Source organism: Sesamum indicum, linkage group LG12 (genome assembly GCF_026168435.1).
Source record: "Sesamum indicum cultivar Baizhima isolate 11 linkage group LG12, ASM2616843v1, whole genome shotgun sequence".
Taxonomy (NCBI): Eukaryota; Viridiplantae; Streptophyta; class Magnoliopsida; order Lamiales; family Pedaliaceae; genus Sesamum; species Sesamum indicum.
In genome coordinates this window covers 14,085,613-14,105,132 of record NC_142668.1, presented here as the reverse complement: position 1 = coordinate 14,105,132, position 19,520 = coordinate 14,085,613, and the positions used below count along the sequence as shown (strand labels likewise).

At 36.8% G+C, this 19,520-nt stretch overlaps 2 protein-coding genes across 7 annotated transcripts; both read left to right on the top strand.

Annotated features, from left to right (window-relative positions):
- Positions 1–786: 786 nt before the first annotated feature.
- Positions 787–5,828, top strand: LOC105175042 (uncharacterized protein At4g26450). 2 transcript variants are annotated; one of them, XM_020698290.2, is made up of 6 exons: positions 787–1,300; positions 1,834–3,817; positions 4,053–4,239; positions 4,431–4,485; positions 5,497–5,584; positions 5,667–5,828. In XM_020698290.2, the coding sequence occupies exons 2-5, from the start codon at positions 1,914–1,916 to the stop codon at positions 5,547–5,549; spliced, it is 2,199 nt and encodes a 732-aa protein (XP_020553949.1). In that variant the 5' UTR covers positions 787–1,300; positions 1,834–1,913; the 3' UTR covers positions 5,550–5,584; positions 5,667–5,828. The 2 variants fall into 2 exon arrangements, with proteins under 2 accessions (XP_020553949.1, XP_011095657.1); XM_011097355.3 differs by having other exon boundaries at positions 788–1,300; positions 5,497–5,828.
- Positions 5,829–10,831: 5,003 nt separating this feature from the next.
- Positions 10,832–18,441, top strand: LOC105175040 (uncharacterized). 5 transcript variants are annotated; one of them, XM_020698213.2, is made up of 5 exons: positions 10,832–11,011; positions 12,211–12,617; positions 13,368–14,541; positions 15,000–17,550; positions 17,662–18,441. In XM_020698213.2, exons 2-5 carry the CDS (start codon positions 12,427–12,429, stop codon positions 18,048–18,050), a joined length of 4,305 nt encoding a protein of 1,434 aa, XP_020553872.1. In that variant the 5' UTR covers positions 10,832–11,011; positions 12,211–12,426; the 3' UTR covers positions 18,051–18,441. The 5 variants fall into 5 exon arrangements, with proteins under 5 accessions (XP_020553872.1, XP_011095652.1, XP_011095651.1 ...); XM_011097350.3 differs by having other exon boundaries at positions 15,000–18,441; XM_011097349.3 differs by lacking the exon at positions 10,832–11,011 and adding an exon at positions 11,018–11,229 and having other exon boundaries at positions 15,000–18,441.
- The last annotated feature ends 1,079 nt before the right edge of the window (positions 18,442–19,520 follow it).

Sequence of the window (19,520 nt, the reverse complement as noted above, 5' to 3'; positions counted from 1 at the left end):
TTTGATTATTCTTTTAGTAAATTTCTTATTGACTTAAGCATAAGGGGCTAACTCTTATTTTGTAGGTTAGTTGTTCTTTAATCTTAGAAATTTCATGAAAATCCTTCGATCATTATGGTGTTACTAAACTCCGATATGCATTGATATGAATATAATTAAGGGTAAAATGCAGATACCCCCCAAAGAAAGGGGTCAATTTCACTTCGCCTCCCAACCTGTAAAAAGTTTGGGAGGCAAAATACAAATGATCCCATACGTTGGTAGCTATCTACATTTGACCTTTACAACTAAATCGGCCTTAGGCGTGGAACACACGTGCACGAAGTATTCTATCATAATTTCCTAAAAAATGCAAAGTACAACAAAATTAAAGAAATTGGATGAAAAAGTGTAAAAACAAAAAAAATTGGAGAGCAAAATACAAATAATCCCATACATTACGATGTATCTGCGTTTCATCCTATAATTAACGATAACATAATAAAATTACAAATAGATGAAATACAAGTCTAACAACATTCAAACTTATGTGTCTCAAACTTTAAATATTTGTAAATTTTCAATAAAATTAGGAATGGTGTATTTCTTACACAACAGGCGTAAGTAAAATGGAGCGGAGGGGGGCTTAAGCATTAAGATTATGTTTTTCCTATTTGATTCCACGAAAAGTAAATATATAGTCAAGCATTAGATTTAGGGCAAGTGAAAGTAAACATCCGTAGGCGCGTGGATCTAGGTCCATTGTAAAAGCCTTGTCTAGCGACTAGACCAAGACCCCAACCCCCCCACTCGCGTCCCTCTTTTTTCTTCTTCAACGCATTCTTTTCTCTCTCAAGAACACAAAATCAGAAAAGAAGAAAATTTTTTAAAAAAAGAAAAAAGGAGAAATGAATTGTTTATTGTTTTATATTTTGTGTGTAAAAATGGCGGAACCAGAACTGCACCTACTCAATATTATTACCATCCGACGACCTGCAATCGTTGCATAGAGATTGTGCGCACGCACTCAACCATATGTATCTGAATCTCTCATCAGACTGTAATTGATTCCTGGACCGTGCTTGGATTGCAAAAATTTGCTTAATTCTACAGATGGTTACACGCACTCCTGCGTATTTTTACACATACATGTTCACTTGTACCGTGTCTTTATAGCTGGATGATGACTTTGTTTCTGTTGATGGAGGTGAACAGCTTTTTTTGGGGGTTGTTGCAATTGAATTGATGATGACAACTGTGAACTGGATCTGAAAGACTGAAACCCTAAAATTCAGCTCTGGACTTCACTCAATTTGACAAGGTAAACCCCACTGCCGAGCTGAATTTCAAATTTTTGGTTCAGAAATCACCAGATCTGCAAACTGATCTTTGCTCTCATCGATCTATCTGGGACGCTTATGCCTGGGAGAATATTCAAAATTTTAATCCACTAGTCCAGCAGAAACAAGGATTTAATTTTAGGGTTTTGTTAAGAAATCTTTGAAACGAGTAGCTGATTTCTTGTTGTTGGTATGTAATAGTCTTAATTTTAGTAGGAGGGACATAAGGAACAGGATTAATATATTATTTTTTTTAATTACTATTGGTAATTATTATTATTATTTTTTTCTATACATCACTTTCTTGTTTTAGTACCAGAAGTGAAAATATAATGTATAGCGCCTTCCCATATGGTGCTGATAGGTGGAAAATGATCTGATGATGTTCTAGTTTGTAGCTTATATGGAAATTCAATTTTTGTTTATAAAAGGTTCGGATGCAGCTTCAGTTTTTTGAATATTTTCTGAGGCCCCGGTGACTGGTTGATGATTATGAGGATATGTTGAATTGCAGGCATCTCGTTGGAGATTTCTCAGTTGCTGATCGAACTGTATATACATACACCCTAGTACATATCTGAACATCTGGAAAACATGCATGCGAAGCATCGAAGTGGACCTGGGAATGGGTACAGGTCAAATGCTATGGGGATGGGGGGTATGGCAGCTGCCTCCCGAATTTCGCCTGAAAGTTCAATGAGAGGTCACCGGATGTATAATTCTGAGTACAGGAACTACAATCGAGGTGGTTATGGACGTGGTGGTCGTTCAAAGCATTTTCAGCCAACACTGCCTCCTCGACGGGGGGCTGACATTTTCGTGGAAGCTGGTAGACTGGCTGCTGAATATTTGGTTTCTAAAGGAGTGCTGCCTCCAAATGCACTTTCAGGAAAGTGGCAGATTGATGGCTTGAAGAACCAGGTGAGCAACTTTCAGGGTTTTAGGCCACATGAAGTAGAAAAAATACAGATTCCTGCAGATGGCCGTGCATCAGCTCATTCCCGTTTAGGAAATGCCGCTCTAGATGTAGGACCAGGCAGGAGAAGGTATTCTGATGAATATAATCCAATGGATTCAAGGAGCTCTCTGAGAGGGAGGAAAAGAAGCGGATCCTTAAAAGATTATGGGTCAGATGTAAACAAAGAGTTGGGAAGAAGTGGATCATGGGCTGAGAAGAGTAAGGTTTCCCCAGGGAAGGAGGTGGACAGTGATGCTTCTGTTGGATATCATGATGAGCAGCCTGCAGGTAAAGATGGTCGTGGTGTGTTGCAAAATCCATCTCCTGGTGAAATTACTCAAGAAGTTGATACTGAAGCTCATATAGAATCTGGACTGGAGAAACGTAACTTGAAGGAGGATGCAGATGGAAGTGATAGTACTTTGAGTAATGAAAAATATCTACCATCAAATGGAGATGGGGAACCCATCACAAAGTATGACAATGCCAGTAATGATGAGGCTAAGGTGGTGAAAGAAGGAAGCAATGGTAATGAATTGCACCAAAAGCATGAAGAGGATAAGGAGGCTAATGCTTCTGTGAAAGAGGATAATCTTGTTAGTCAGGACCATGTTGATTTAGTTAAACACTGCAAATTTTTCAATGTTCCCACTAAAGCTCGTTCTTCATTGACAGTTAAGGGTTCAAAGGGTGAACAAGATCCCAAGAATGAAGATGAGAATAATTCCAAAAGAGAACTTTTGGAAGGTACTGGAGTTCGTGTTATAGATACTGACATTGGCAGTTCAGCTGGTACTGCTGTATCTCACCAAAATCATGAATTTAGGAGCCTTCAGTCAGAGATTCTAAATGCTCCTGCAATGGAGAAAGAACTGGATGTTAGTTACACAACGAGGTCAGGACAATGCCTGAGGTCTGGATCTTTTCCTGAAAGATCTGGATACAAAGAGTCAGAGACAGAACCAGATGAGCAGCTGTCGGATTTTGGAAGTTCAAACTCCTTGCTTATGGAGAGAGGTGAAAAACGGGCAATAGATCATAACGCTGATAATAGGGAGGACTTCAAAAAACTTAAACAATGGGTTCCTCACCTGGTTGCTCAATCTGATAGTTCCCCGCCCCTTTCTAGTTCAATGGAAAATCGGCCAATATTGGAAGAGCTGAGATCCTCAAAGAGTGCTCAAGTGGCTCTATCTCCTGATCAGAAAAGTTTGGATATTTCACTATTTCCCAAAGGTCATGCTGACTCGTGTGAGTTCATGGAAGAGAAGCAGCTGTTTCCAGGTTCATTCGATCTGAATCTTGTTGGAACTTGTGATGTCAATGAGAATCATGACGGTGATCACATGCTTGTTTTTCCATCTGTTACGCAAACCGGGAAAGTAGCAACACCTATTGATGTTGATTTGTCCATGGGGAATAATGGCAATCTGCCTAATAAAAATGGCAAACATGTGGTTAATGATGATGATATTGAGATTATTGATTTGGAAAAGGATACTGGGCCAGAAGACAAGACTGTCAATAATCCTGAGAGAAGGTTAGTTTATCTTGACACTTGCATATATGAATTTGCAGATACAGATTTGCAATAAAAAAACAAAAAAAGAAAAATTAAATAAAGTCCACAAGTAGACATATATTTCAAACAATCTTCATTTACTATGACCACAAAATTTTTACTCTTTTTGTGTTTTCTGGTTTCATTTCTTCATATTCTGCACAACAGTTCACATGCTTGGCTATTCTTATTAATGTATTTACTGGTTATACAGGGGAGATATGTTCACTGACCTGGATGGCTTTCCTAATAATGTGCATAATGCTAATGGGATCCCCGATGTTCAGGACGGTTATGGACTAATGATATCGGAACTTCTTGGAAATGATATTCCAAACTGTTCTTCTGTACCTACAGACTTGAATTCTTTGCACAATCATATGGGTCTTCCTAATGCAGAGGTAAGGAAAGCTATTCTTGGTGACTCTTTTCGTATCTCTCTTTGTGATTTAAATTAAATACTCAACTGCTGATGATCTTTTCCTGTGTCTCTTTCTGATCTACATAGAAGACTTGTACTCTGAGAAGAAAGAATACTTCTTTGTTTTAACAATTTACTACAGGTGATTTTATTAATTCTATTTTGTTGCAGGGAATTCTTGGTGATGATGATTCAATTTATATGTCCCTGGGAGAAATACCAATAAGTACGCCTTATACTTTAATTTGATAATTCATTTGTACTTTCGTTGGCCTCTTTCACTGCATTTCTTTCTTGATGATAGAGTGCGTCTTCTGTCTACTTTACAGTTATGTGTAACAGCTCTATGTTGTAGCATATCTATTAAAGAAAATTGATCTTCCAGTCTTGTCTAAGATTTTGAAACAAGTTACTCAAGGAAGATTTCCAGAAACTCCCCCCCCTTGCCTGCACTATAATTTGTTAACCATGAAACTAGATCCCACTCTAATTAGCATATGACTAGATGTCAAGAGGTAGAGTCGTAGACTCCCAATCTTGTGTTTTCTGTTCCATTCCTTTCCTAAATATTCAACATTATATGACTCCCTAGAAGTTTGCTTTTGCATTCTTGTTACTGATTTGCATATTGCTACTTGATTGCATTTTTTAAACAGCGAACGCCTGCTTTTGCAGATTACTGCTGAAAAATAGCGGGAATCTTTCTGTCTTGCTATAATACTGCAATTGGAGATATAATAAGTCATTGTCAGTATCCTGCTTGTATGGCATGAGGATTCTTGATTGAAACCTGATTATCCATTCTCCATTAATATTTTGTTTCTAAAGAAGATGTCTATCTGATTAACAAATGAAGAAGTATCTTATCATAAATGAATCTCCAGAAGAGTAGGTTGCCTTAGAGTTCTCGAGTCGCCCCTTTGGCATTTCCCATATGCTGTTTCTTATGTTTTTATATTTTGTCAACTACGAAACAAGGATTTAAAGTGGAAATACGTCTCTGCTGATTGCAGGCTTATGGATTAGCACATGGATTGGAGTTTTACTTCATGTTCATTATAGTGCCACATGAATGATAATTTTTTTGGTCATCTCATTTCTCGACTTAGTTGAATTTTGAGCTTGTATTTGTTTATGTTCTTATTAGCATTTATATCAGAGTTAATTAACTCTATCTCTCCCTCCCCCCCCCCCCCCCCCTCAGCGGATTAATATTGGTTTGTTGTATTTGTTGTAGGCCTTCTGGGAGCTTGGGAGCAGCCAAACCAGGACTATGGGAAACCATTTTGAGCAAATTAATGTTGTTTTGTTGTATGCCCTCTGAGGTAGCCTCACCCGGAACTGGTCAACACAGGACTATGCTATTGATATGTTGGATCATTTCTTCTTGATATCATTTCTGTGCAGAGTCTCAGGCATGTCAAATCTTGCAGTTGCGATGAGGAATTGCCTTCTACTGCAACTTTTAATACCTCATCATTATTTATGATCTTGCCTGTACTGAATTTGATGAGATTCTCACATAGGATGTGTCTTGAAGTTGTTGGAATGGTAATTTTCCTTGCATAATCGCTCCTCATAACAAGTTGCAAAGTTCACCGGGATCGACTCATTATCTGCAGAAAAGATGCGTATCCCAAGAGCGCCACAAAGTTTCCAGGTGTGAAGAACTCTTATTCGCATAGCTAATTCCTGAACATGTCTCCGAAACTGAATGCAATATCGCAGTTTAACTAATAACTTATGTTAATTGATAAAATTGGCTCGGGCCGCTGCCACCGTAGCTAACCGCTCTCTGTGCCATGCCTGGGCAGCTCATACATGTAATATTACAGATGATAGTTCCAGAATACTTATCAGGGGGAGTGAATTTAGCTGTAACCTCACTGGCCATAGCTTTAGCTGGGGCTTAGGAAAGAGCATCTGATACATAATTTTCAAGTTCTATTAGAATATTAAACTATTTTCCTTGGGGAAAAAAGTGTTGTTACGAATACTAAATTTAATAATTCCAACCAGTATAAAAAAATTACGTCTGTCCCGACTAACATAATGTGGTTTATATATTTCAGACCAAAAACATAAAATGCTGAGAGTAGGGTAGGGTACAAAGAGTGATATAATTTTTTATATTCTCTAAGTTTTATTGTATAACAATAAAATGATTAAGATATATATTTAATACATGAAGAAGGTAAAGACGAGATTATTTCAAGAGTTGAGGAGCATGGATGGAAGAGTAGAGTGTAGTGTAGGGGCAGTCGTTGAAAAATATAACTTCAATAGACGACTAATAATCAATACACTCTGAACCAATTTATGGACGTGGGCCAATTCAATTCAATCTGGACAAAAATTAAATTCCAATATTAATAATAATAATAAGAAGAAAAGAATGATTAGTCACGCGGCGGAAGGCGGTAGGGTGAAACTAGGGCCACGTGTACATCCACGTTGTGATGGGGGTGACGTCCGTCTGCGGACCCATACCCATCCCAAAAATTCATTTTATTTTATCCCTCACATTCCTGTTGTGGGTGTAAACTTTGCTTCAATTCTAGAGTATTTTCATCGTAATTGCTTGTGATTTTATTTTATCAGTGTAATAAAAAAAAAGATGGAATGAGTTTGATTGAAATTAGCTTTTTATTTCTTTAATATTATCATTGTGTGAATTAATAATCATAATATTTTTTATGCAATATGTAGAATGTATTATAGATAATAACAAAAATATTATGATTATATTTTATGTGATGTGCGGACAAGATAAATAAAACTAAAAAAATGAAAGAAGTTGAGATGAAATATTATAGTTGACAAATAATCCCTCCCAAAATGTGAAATGCAAAAGAATCAACACGTAAAATATTTATGGATAAATTATAGTGAGTTTTTTTAAATTTATTTTAATTACGAATACTTTTTTATTATTTAAAAAATTATAAATATTTTTCTACGATGAATTGTTAAAATTAAGTATTTGTTAAAGTATGTATAATTTTAAAAAACATATTTATACTTTTTATATAGTAAATAATATTTATAATTGTGGTAAATTTTCAAAGCAGTTCAATTTTTATTTCAGGTAAAACCTAAAATAATTGCGGGCTTCAATGGTACGTGTGTGGTGGTGGGGGGGGGGGATCCTTTATTTTTTTCTTTCCTTAAATTGATGATTCGTCAAAGGACTTTATTGCCTAGTGGGACACCCAAAGAGTCGTCATGCTCATCGTCTTGCTAAATTGGGGGAAGAAAAATAAAAAAATTCATGATTTATAGTAGTAGTAGCATTACCACGAGATAATATTATTATGTTCAAGATAATTATGTAGAAAGGATAAATATAACGATGGTAGTTTATGTGATGTTAGGTGAAAATCCTCCAAGTGATGAGTTCAAAAACTAAAGCTCTAATCCAAATATTACTGAGAAATTTGAGTTGTGAAAAATTTTGTAGGAGCCAGATTTAATTATGGGTAGTCCACATCCACCAAAGTCGGCAACTACTACACCAGTTGCTAAACTCAATACACGCCACCAAGGCTTAGCCACTCAAATAGTCATCGAGCTCAATCACATAGACCTAAAGCAGATTTCCACTAAAGAACCTCAGGTAACCAAATAGAACCAATCAGAAAGATTTCCACTAAGGAACTTAGTTTACGAAAAACTATTTTATCAGAGGAAGAGATAGAAGATTAGTTTTTTTGATATGGTTGTTATTATTAAAAAAACCACCGGAATACTTATAAGGGAAACAAGAAGAGAGAGAAGAACGGTGGAAGGTGGAGAACGAGAAGAGAGAGAGAGAGAGAGGGGGTGGGGGAGAATAGGGTTATGGTTTCTTTCTGGCAAAAGTTAACGAAATAAGTATAAGAGAAGCCGGATCAGGTAGGTAGGCCGAGTGGCTGGAGTGGGTTGGATCGAGGATTGGGCAAGGCGGTAGAGTTGAGTTTAGGTATTTGTGGGCTGGGCCTACCAAAAGATTCTGAGCCATAATTTTCTCAAAAAGAGATGTGTAAAGTATATTAACTAAGAAAGAATTAATTACATGTAATGATTATAATTGATGGGACATGTTTTTTAAAAAATGATGTATTTCATTTGAATTATGTATAATAATAAAACTAATTAAAAAAACATACAATACACTTATAAATACGGCTAGTGACAACATCAGACTAATTTTTAAATAATAATTATATCTTTAATTGAATAATTTTAAAAATTAATTATAATTACTTCTTTTCTTTGTGAAATATGTTTTATTGGTTTATATATATTTTTTGTATTTTAAAATATAAAAAATTATTTAACATATATACATAAGATGATGTGCCCAATTGGAGTTAAAATTTCCTCCTCAGATGATTTTCACTTGCATTGATTGGGTGTTGTGGAATTGCCATGTTATTAATTAGAGCATTATTTGCAAGAGGTGATGAGCCAGAAATAGAAATATACCATTGTTTATGTCATCGTTTCCTTCTATTAATTATTATAATTTCAAATTTAGTATAAACTCACAATTCAAAATCATTAACATTAATTAATTCGTTCTTACACATGAAATGCCACTAGGGTTTTTGACATTAGAAAATTATTTCGAAATTAATGATGTCTTAGCCTACTAAATTATTAAAATTGAAATTTCATGAATAAGTTTTACATCATAAATTTGGGTCACATTGAATGTTTGGGTATTTATTTCAATTTATGAATTTATTATAATTTTTTAACTATTTTTTATCAAACTAATTTATTAAGATATTAATATATTCACTAATTACAATTTCTATTAAAAAATCATTCCAATACACTCACAACATCATAATATCGTAATAAATTAAATTCAACAAGTAATATTAAATTACATTCAAACAAACAAACTAATACAACCAAAATGGCCAATGAGGCATATTTTAGTTGACGAAGCTAAGGCTCCATAATTTTACAGATCATGTGTTCGAGCCCCGCCTTATGTGTGAAATATTGCTTAATAGTAGGTGTCGTCGTGGTATGATTTCTTGTAATGGTTTTTTGTTAGATATTGATATCCGATAGGAACAATTGTAATCAATTTATTTTAATTAATAATAGTTCATCGCTCTTACTTCAAAAAATAAATTATAAATTATTATATAAAATTTGTATATATCTATAATGTCATAAATAATTATAGGAACGAACATCTTTTAGGGTTTTGAAAAGCTGACTAATCCCAGAAACGAATTGTAGCGAAACATTTATCCAATTTGGCAGAAGAATTGCACATGGCATCTTAGTGGCAACACTCTCTAACCATTTGATCTTGAAGGGAAATTAACAGTGCTTTTTCCTAGTGTAAATTGGCACAGTTCTTCCCAGGTCCTCTGCCCTGTTTTGCAAGTCCAAGACATAAATTGAAGAAGGAATACACACCAACCAAACAATCTATACATGCACACAATATATACAAATATTTTAAAAATATGAAATCTTATAGTAGTTAGGAGGAAAAATATTAAACTTTTATCAAAATATTATTCAATTTTGATGGCTATAATTTTACCAGCACGTTATAAATATAAGTTGACGCATTCTATTGAAAAATTCTATAACTTTTGTAAAATTCGGACCAATAACACTTGAACGAAAAATTATTAATTGAATCACTAGACTACTATTAATTAAGGGAACAATCGTCGTGCATATAATGATACTTACACTGTTCTTCATTGAAGTTTGAATTACATATAATTTTTTTAATTTAAAAAATTATATATAATATTCTTAATATTTATTTTAATAAAAAAATAGCTCTATTCATTATTTATAATTCAACGAATTTATTGATATTAACAAAAAAATTAAGCAAAAATTTAGATTTATCCACGATTAATTTTATTTCAGGTGAATAATTTTTTTTTCTTGTAAAGAAACTACTTTTATATATTTTTACGTGCATTATTGTATGTGTGGAGGTACATTTATACCTTTATAAATGTAGTTTACGCATTAAAACATTGACATAAAATTGATGAAAATATTGATGGAGTGTTGTTCCTATAATTGAACCTTATTTATTACAAGCAAAGCAGTAATGTTGTGGGTTAAGTAGAGGAAAAGAAACAAGATTTAGGTTGTGGAAAATGAAGAAGAGAAGAGGCAGACACAAAACATAATTGAAAAAGAGTTAACTTAAGCTAAAAACAAGACATCATTAATTTGAAACATGGACCGCTGCTTATTATCATAATCATAATCATCATCATCATTATTATTAAATCAAAACGACAGAGAAAAGTTCTATTTTGTTGTCGTGTAGTGACTGACAGTGGAGGGGGAGCGTTGCTGCTCTTACGGGACTGCTGTAATTTCGACAAAAGGAGAAGGCCAGAACCGACAACTCACAAACACATGATGCATTATGGCAGGGAAAGAAAAATATCAAGAATAAAGAATTAGTGCTGCAGTACAAATATTAATTTTGAGGAAGGAAAAAAACTCTTCGTGTAGGGTAGGTATAGGATAGGACAGCTTTGTAGTAGAGACTAACACACACATATACACCCCCCCCCCCCCTCCCTCTCTCTACATTTTTGTTGGTTTCTTTCTTGAATATTTCTTTGTTTCCTCTAATATTGTCTCCCTTTTCTTCTCTCTCTTTATCTCACGCATATTCACAGAGGGAGAGGTGAATCGTGGGGTGTTTAATGGTACAAACCTGCTTTTTGGTGGAGAGAGGAACCTGATGCCCCTTTTGATGTGTGAGTGGGTGGTGCTTGTTTTTCTCTTCTCGCTCTCTCTCTCTCTCTCATACTCATACCGTCATACGCATATACATACAATTTATTTCTCTTTCTCTCTCTATTTTCCTCTCTTTGCCGTTTATCTAACACTGTTACCCCTCCTCTATAATACATCGGATAACCTCATTTTTGAACCCATTTGTTTCTCTCACTGCAAGAGTTTGAAAGCTAAAAAGGTCTGTAGATGGATATGGCCTAGGATTTCTTGTGGGTTGTTTGGAGGGTTCTTTCTTTCATGTCTTCTGCTTTCATAAAATCAGTCCTTCTTTGGTTTTGCCTGGACTTCCTTTGATTTTGTGTTTTCTGCGTTTTCTTGATTTTGCTGGTTTAGAGCTTAAGTTGGTTTCCATTTCTTTCTGTATTTCGTTTTGCTTGGACTCGGGCTTGTTTGAAGTATTTCTGATGGACTGTACCCAGCGATTTCGTAATCTGTATAGTTCCTGGCGATTTTTGGAGTTTTTGTTCAGTAATCTTTGACAGATTGCTGGACTTTTTGCTCGCGTCTTTTCTTTTACCAAAAGCAAAGAAAATGAATCTGGTCTGTATTTCTATATACTGGATTTTGCTATTCTTATGTCTCCTGTTCACTCAGACTGACCGGGGACATGATTGGAATCTGATTTTTCTTCCCTTTCTTCTGAACCTTTCTCCTACCCTAAGAAGATTTTCCAACGATGGCTGTGATTTTGAGCTCAGTTTATGGATATCAGCCCGAGATTTTCTTGGTTCATTTCCGGAATCTTCCTGATTCATCTCCTCTTGTCAATTTTCAAACTTGATTTTACTTTCTTGAATTTGGTTTTTGAAATGCGTAAGCGCTCAGTTGTTTCCCATATTGAAAAGCTTCGGCAGACTTATGTACTTTGTCTTGATTTACCCACATAAAATAACGTTTGATGAGGGTTTTGTTGTCGCTTTTATTATTCTTGCTCTGCCCAAAATTGCTTCTTTTCTTGCTCAATCTGGTTCTCCAGAAGGTCTTGATGATGATCCAATACATGAATATACTTAAATTTTGCTCATTCTGAGCACATAAAATAACGTCCCTAGGGGTCTAGAATCTACTGTTACTGTCCAAAGTATATCTTTCATCCGTTTCTTCACCTTCAAACTTCTGGGACTTGTGTTAATAAATTCTTCTGTCTCTATACTTGCAGGGCTGATGGATCATGGATGGATGAAGAAAAGGTGAGATCTTTATTTGGGATTGTTTGATTCTGAGCTGAGGAGGTGGGATTGAGAAAGACTTGGGTTACTGTTGTTCTGAAAGCCAAGTGAAAAAGAAGATAAGGGCTTGTTGGGGGAGGAGATTTAACAAAGTTCTTGTGACTGTTGGCTAGACAGCACAAGAAGGAAGAAAAGGCTATTAGCAGATGTTATCCACTGAAAACCCTCCACCAGATCTCCCATGTCCTTGTGAAATCTCACAACTGAAAAGTAGTAGCAGTAATGTTAGTAGTGATGAGAGGGGTTCTGATCATAATAATCTGCACCAGCTTGAGGTAGATCTGTTGAAGTCAGGCCTTGATGACAACAACCACCCACTTCCCCAGTTCTCCATAAGGTAAAACTTCCTTTGTCTTCTCTCTCTCTCTCTCTCTCTCACACACACACACACACACACACACACGGAGTCTTTCAGAGTCTTTCGCCATGTTAATTTCTTGGGGGACTCTCTTCGTTGGTCAGATCCAAGATACTCGTATCTGTTTTTGATGATCCAGCCATGGGTTTCCCTCAAGCTTCATGAATATTCCTTCATCTTGTCTAAATTTACTTTCTTGATCTTTTTGCTAATTTTGGCTTAATGATGTTGTTTAGCAGCAGGTTTTGGCTTAGGAGGTCTTCTATCTCTAAATAAAGCTGCAATTTTTCCAACTTTTTGGGCAACCACCATTAGATAGTCAATTTTTTGACCACCTCCATTTCAGTACACATATTTTTGGTCATTTTATGTTCCTATGCTTTTGGATGAGAAAACCTGCTTGGGTTCTTCCAAAACCCCGTCTCTTTTGCGGCCTCGATCCTTCTCACCTCACAATCTTCATAAAATTTCAGTGTCACTTCATCAGCTGGATGGAGCTGTGAAGTTGCCGCTAAATCCTCTGTCAGGAGCCTTTTTCTTTTTTCCCATGGGGCGTACTTATACTGTCCTCTATGTACGTCTTTGTTTTTATGTTTGAGACACCTGATATGAAGTGCTTATAGTGTTGGCGTTTCAGAGTTTCCTTCTCTGTAGGAAATCACAGCATTTCATTTTCTTGAAATTTGGTGTATGTTTGGTTTCATAAAGCATTTGCAAATCTTGCTGCAGGGATTATGTTTTCAACACGCGGGGCAAAGATATCAAGAATAATTGGCCATTTTCTCAGAAGAATTTGCAACTTTGTCTGAAATATGGCGTGAAGGATGTGCTGCCACCTTTTCAGTCTCTGGATTCATTGAGAAATCCATCTATTGTGAAATGTGCTGTTGAAAATATAAGATATTCCGATGTGAAGCTTTCTGAGTTGAGCAATCATGGTGTTGGCCAAAATTTAGGTGTGAATATTGAGAATATCAAGTCAAGTGGATCTGAAGAAGATCTAGAAGTTCCGTCAAGCACAATAAGTCAATCTTGTTCTGATATAAATTCAGTTGCCCCAGTTAAAACACTTTGCTTGGAACCGGAAGCTGAATATTCACTGGGATCTCATAAGGAAAAGCCTCGATCTGCAGTTCAGGTATCCAACAAGGTTGAAAGTAATATTCAACAAAACCCAGTTAAGAAGTGCAGATTGATTGTAAAGTTGAATAATATTGCTGAATCAAAATCAAACGAAGATTTAGCTGCAAACGCTTCTGTGGTATCAGAAACAATGGCTTCAAAAGTGTGCCCAGTTTGCAAGACATTTTCATCCTCTTCCAACACCACTTTGAACGCCCATATTGATCAATGTCTTTCTGGAGAGTCCACGATCAAATGGACCACAAATTCGAAGGTGATTAAGCATAGAATAAAGCCAAGAAAAACAAGATTGATGGTGGATATATATGAAACAGCTCAACACTGTACATTGGAGGATCTTGATAGAAGAAACGGGACAAATTGGGCTTCAAACTTTGGTTCTCCGGTGCAAGATTTTAAGGTATGTGCTGAAGAGAAACACAAAAAGGCCTATTCTTCAGTCAATATTGAGGACATCAATGAGGAAGGTGCTGTATACATTGACTCTAGTGGCACAAAACTTCGGATTTTATCAAAGCTTAGTGACCAGCCATCAATCTCAAATGCTAAGTATGATTCTGGACCAAGCGAGCTTGTCAAAAGAGATAAAGAAAGCAAATTTCCTTCACATAAGAAGAAAAAATATCTTGTCCGGAAAGACAAGCTGCCGAAACATTCTCCTCACGGACAAGGAAGTTGCTCCCAAAGGTCTGATCATTGGCTGGAATCTACTCCTTATGGACAAAAAAGTTGCCTTCCCACGTCTGATCATTGTCTTGAGGTATGTTGTGTTGGATTTTGCATTTTGGCAGTGACTGCAGTAATGATGGGTGGTTGATGATTCTGTCACTGAATTTGGGTGGATTTGATTCCCATCCTATTTTCTAGTAGGTTAATCATAAGACTTCTCTGAGAAATGCTAAGCAATTATCCACATGCTTGCATAGTACGATTACAAACCTCTATCAACTGTTGCTACATTGTGACATAAGTTATCCATAAATCTTCTTATTTTACATGGTAGCTTCTTGTTTTATTTTTTAGCTAGTAAGGAGATTAGTCATTTTGATGTTTCCAAGTATGCTAATAATGATAAATTTGTTTTGTATATTGTTCACAATTTTGTAGAGTTTCAGCTGTTAATGTTTCCATGAAATGGATAAATGGTGTGTGTCCATATCAGATGCCTAATATTTTTCTCATCATTCCAATTTGATATTTGACCTTGGCTGTTCACAGGTTAACAATGGCCATCCAAGAGAATTTTCCCCTGAAGGTTACAAGAAGGAGTTTACAGTGCCTCTCACATCCTATGATCAGATGAAATCCGGTGATTTTGGAATGATAAAACAATGGGTTGGCTCAAAGCGAACTGGTCTGAAGAAGAAGTTCAATCTCAAGCATGAAAATCGGCAGCCTGACAAAATTACAAAGAACTTGAGAGTAAAGTGTGCTGTGTCATCACCTATTTCACTACCTGATACATTCATGAGATCTTGTGCCTCAAAGTCCCCAGTTTCATCTGATGAAAATCCAATTTTATGTTCTGAAAACCATGAAAGAAAGGATAATTATAATAATACTCATGATGGGTATATGGAACAGCCTTGTCAGAGAAAAAGGCCAGGAGTCTTCTTGTCGAAGTCCCAAGACTGTCACGGTAAGAAAAATCATATGGTATTCTCTAAGTTTAATGTGAAGCAGTCAAGAAAAGATAGCTTTCTGGTTCAAGAATGGCATATAGATCCTCCAAATGGAACAGAAAATCATGTCTCTTTTGCGAGCAACAAGAGAATGGGGATAAACATCAGTGCAGCCACAAATACTGATAGTTCTTTTATTAGCTCAAGATTGTCCCATCATCATGCATTTTCTGCTGAAGGCAAGGAATTTGCATCTCTGAGAAAGACATCCTTGAATCATGCAATTTCACCTGGAAGTAAGAAGTTTTCATCTGCAAGGAAGAAGCCGTTGTCAGTCAGGCATGCATCTGCTCCTGAAGCAAAGAAGAATTTGGGGAGAAAGCATTTAAACTTAAAGAACACAAGGCCATATTACACATCTGCTGGATCAGACGAAGAGGCACTACCATCACAGTCTGCAATTCATTCACAAGATAGTCCGACAGAAATACTGGGAGAAAATGCAGCTCAAATGGAAAAGGTTTCAGGTATGCCATTGATTGATAGAACTAGGGTTTTAAAAATCCAAAAGAAGAGAGAGGGTTTCATAGAAATTGATAAAGGAGACACGACTTTGAAGGGCTCAGAGACATCACATGAATCTGATCATCATGGTATTCGGAAGAATGTAGATTGTTTTATGGGTGGCAATACTCCAGTTAATGCATCCACTTCCCTGGAAGAGGTTGAAATACGGGATCAATTTGTTTGTGAGCCAACATATAAAGTCGCTGATGGAGAAACTTTTGTAGCCTTTAGCAAATCTTTGGATTCTGCATTTCATGGGATTGCTGGTCCTTCAGATGTTGAATGTGTTTCACAGCATTATAGTAAAGCCTACGAGGGACATTGTCCAGCTACACTAGTTTTGGGTGGTGAACAAGAGATGTTTTGCACAGACAAAGTCGGTAAGGTTTGTGTTACTTCCAATAGTCATGTGGTGACAGAAATGGGTGCTGATGAATCACAAGGAAATTACTTTGTTGATGTTGATCCAATCCCTATACCAGGACCACCGGGCTCCTTTTTGCCAAGTCCTGGACGAATGGGCTCAGAAGAACTTCAGGGAAATTCATCATTAACTACCTGCAGAATACAGTCTTCTGAAGATGACCACGGAGTAGTTGATATGGATTCATCAGATTCTCCAATTTCAGCATTGTCAGCGGCATCGAATTCTGTTGCTGCAAGATCTGATTCAGTATCCATCATAAACTTGTCTGTGCAGTCACATGTTGTTCCACATGAGACTCAATGCGAAATCATTGGAGATAGAAATAATCCTGTAGTTCAAGGTTCACCTCCTTTTAAGCAGGCAGCTATTGCAGAAAGAGAGCTTAATCTTCATGAATCAAGGACTAACTTGGCGTTTCCTGAAGTGGATACTTGCGAATTCAAGAACATCCAACCCTGTTGTTGCTCTAGGAAGGAAGGAGCTTTGCAAAGTGGTTCTTTGAGTTATCAAGAATCACAACTTTTTAGGCGACGAACAATGAATCCTTCCTCGGTTCTTGCCAAGGAAAAACAAGTGGCTGATGATACAGAGAATAAAACTCGGAGTTTCAGCTTGACATCAGAAATTATTCATGAGAAGGAGCCAGCTCCAGAATCTGAAAGAAATGCAGCAAATTCACCTCTGGGGTATGCTCCAGAACTAGTTTCTCATAATTCTGAGCCTAAGTTTCAAACCTGTGGCGATTGTGAGTCTCCTAGCCCATCAACTTCTAATCCAGTTTTGAGACTGATGGGAAAGAACTTAATGGTCATAAACAAAGATGAGAATCCGTCTCCTCAAACTAGGCCTACCCAGTCTAGAATGGTGATAGAGGATCCAGGTCTCAGGTTTTGTTTTGACAATGGTCTCTCTACCAGCAATAATCGGAATGAGCCACATTCACATCATCATACTTTATCTCGAGGTCCTACAATTGACAACATGCAAAGGAGCATACCAGCACAGCACTTTGGTTTCAATTCATCTGATTGTCTCAAACTTCCTGCAAATTTTAGGCCACAACAGTTGTCTGTTCATCCATCAACAGTGATGCTCTCCACGAGAAGTTTTGGTGCAAATTTCAGTTCCTCCTTGCAGCATCGTGAATATACAGGTGGGTGCAATTTAACTGCTGATCAACTTGGATGCAAGATCAGAATTGAAACTCACTCAGCATATGATATTGATAAATTTCGAACTCCTGTCCCCCAACTTAAAACTGCAGATTCTTCTGGTAGTAAACTCAAGGAAATCATTGTTATTGATGACTCCCCAGAAAATGAAGTAGGCCTAGGTATTAAACGAACACGTGATCAGGTAAACTCAGAAGTTGGGGGTTCTTCAGTTGGGATTACAGCTTCAATGGCGTCGCGGTGCGACTCTAATCCTTTCTACAGCTACCAGACACGGGGTTATCCTGTCTGTACCGGATCTCCAGTGGTTCACAATGGAAATATCCAAGTCCAACCTTCCAAGGGAATGAATGCAAATCTAAGTAGATGGAACTGCAGTCCAGAAGGTTCAAATATACTGCAACCAAATTCTTTAGCTGCTTCAGTACCCTCGACAGCTCACCTGAGATCATCGTTGTACTTTTCTCCTGGCTTTTCATGACCAACGAGCTCAACTTGATGGGACTCTTTTGCTCCTACAATGGACTTGGTTTTGCATCTGAGTTTAATGGGAGATTTCAGTCCACACCAAGCCAACTGACTGCTTAAACATCAATGGCTAGATTAAACTTTCAGATGACATAAATATACAGTCTGATGAAGGAGTACCAGCAATTATTGACAGATGAGTTTTAAATCCGGTCTTTCTTCCTTATGAAGTTTCTATGTTATACTAGATACAAGCACTTGAAAGCATGTTAAGTTTAAAGCAGATTTTAGGCTGCTCCTAGGTACCTCAAAAAGCTTCCTGGAGGCTGATGTACAAGGAAACTTGGAATAATGAGTTACCCTGAGATAAAAAGTGTCCTTTCTTGGTTTTGTTCAGTAAGAAACTTCATGACATGAACTGCATAGATTTCACATGTGCAGTATTTTTCTTCCTTTCACTTAACATGCCCACATCTAATGCAATGCCTGTTCAATAACCTTGTTAGACTACCTGTTTCTCATGCAACCAGACATCAGTTCATTCAAATCCTAAAAGACCAGACGATCATGTTAAAATGTAAAAGAAATCGGTAGAGGATACTAGGATAACACCTTAACCATGCATATTAGCGGTATTTAGCACTAGTCACACTTGCCTATAGCAAGCATCATATTCACCTGAACTGTCAAGATGGTTACATGCATGAGATAATCCAACTCTCAGATTCATAGTCATCAGATGTGTCACATGGGATATTGCCTGTTGCCAGAGAACCGCACACACACACACATGTGCTTGCATGTGTTCATAGCTCTCTATACCTCTAACTATATATGCAGCAAACTTTTTGCTTTGCATGCTTATGGTTAAATTATGTGGCAACTCTATATAAAACCATCCCAGCATATCAAGAACTCGATTAAACTTATCCCGAAATCACTCTCTCCGTTCAAAAAATGTGAACAAACCATTATAATTAAGTACAGTCACAAAGCACTTGTACATAGAATGATGAGGATGGGGTTTTCTTCTGCTTATTTCATTGTGTGTGTATGTGCGCTTTTACTGATGGGATATGCAGCTCATTATTGCATGTAACAACAAAACGTGAGTATTGAAACGTCTGCGACAATCGCCTGCATTTTTTCATCAAAAAATATTCAAGATTGCGCAGCAGCGTAACGTGCTGGTTGGGTCCTGCTGAATTTAACAGATAGAAAAAGGACTGACGATGAGAGCCCTTAATAATCAAGAAAAGCAGAAAAAAGCTCATCATGATTTGATTATTCTCTTCTTTGTTTTCTTGATTTATTTTCATTTTGTTGCCCTTTTCTTGTGGGCAGGAATTCAGTTTTGTTTGTGTTGTTCATGGAAATTTGGTTGGAACTTAAGATCGAAAACGAAGGTTTTTTTTACCTCTGCATGGAATATAGCCGTTGCCAACGTTCGTGTATGTCGACTGGCAAAAAAGTAGCGGGTGGC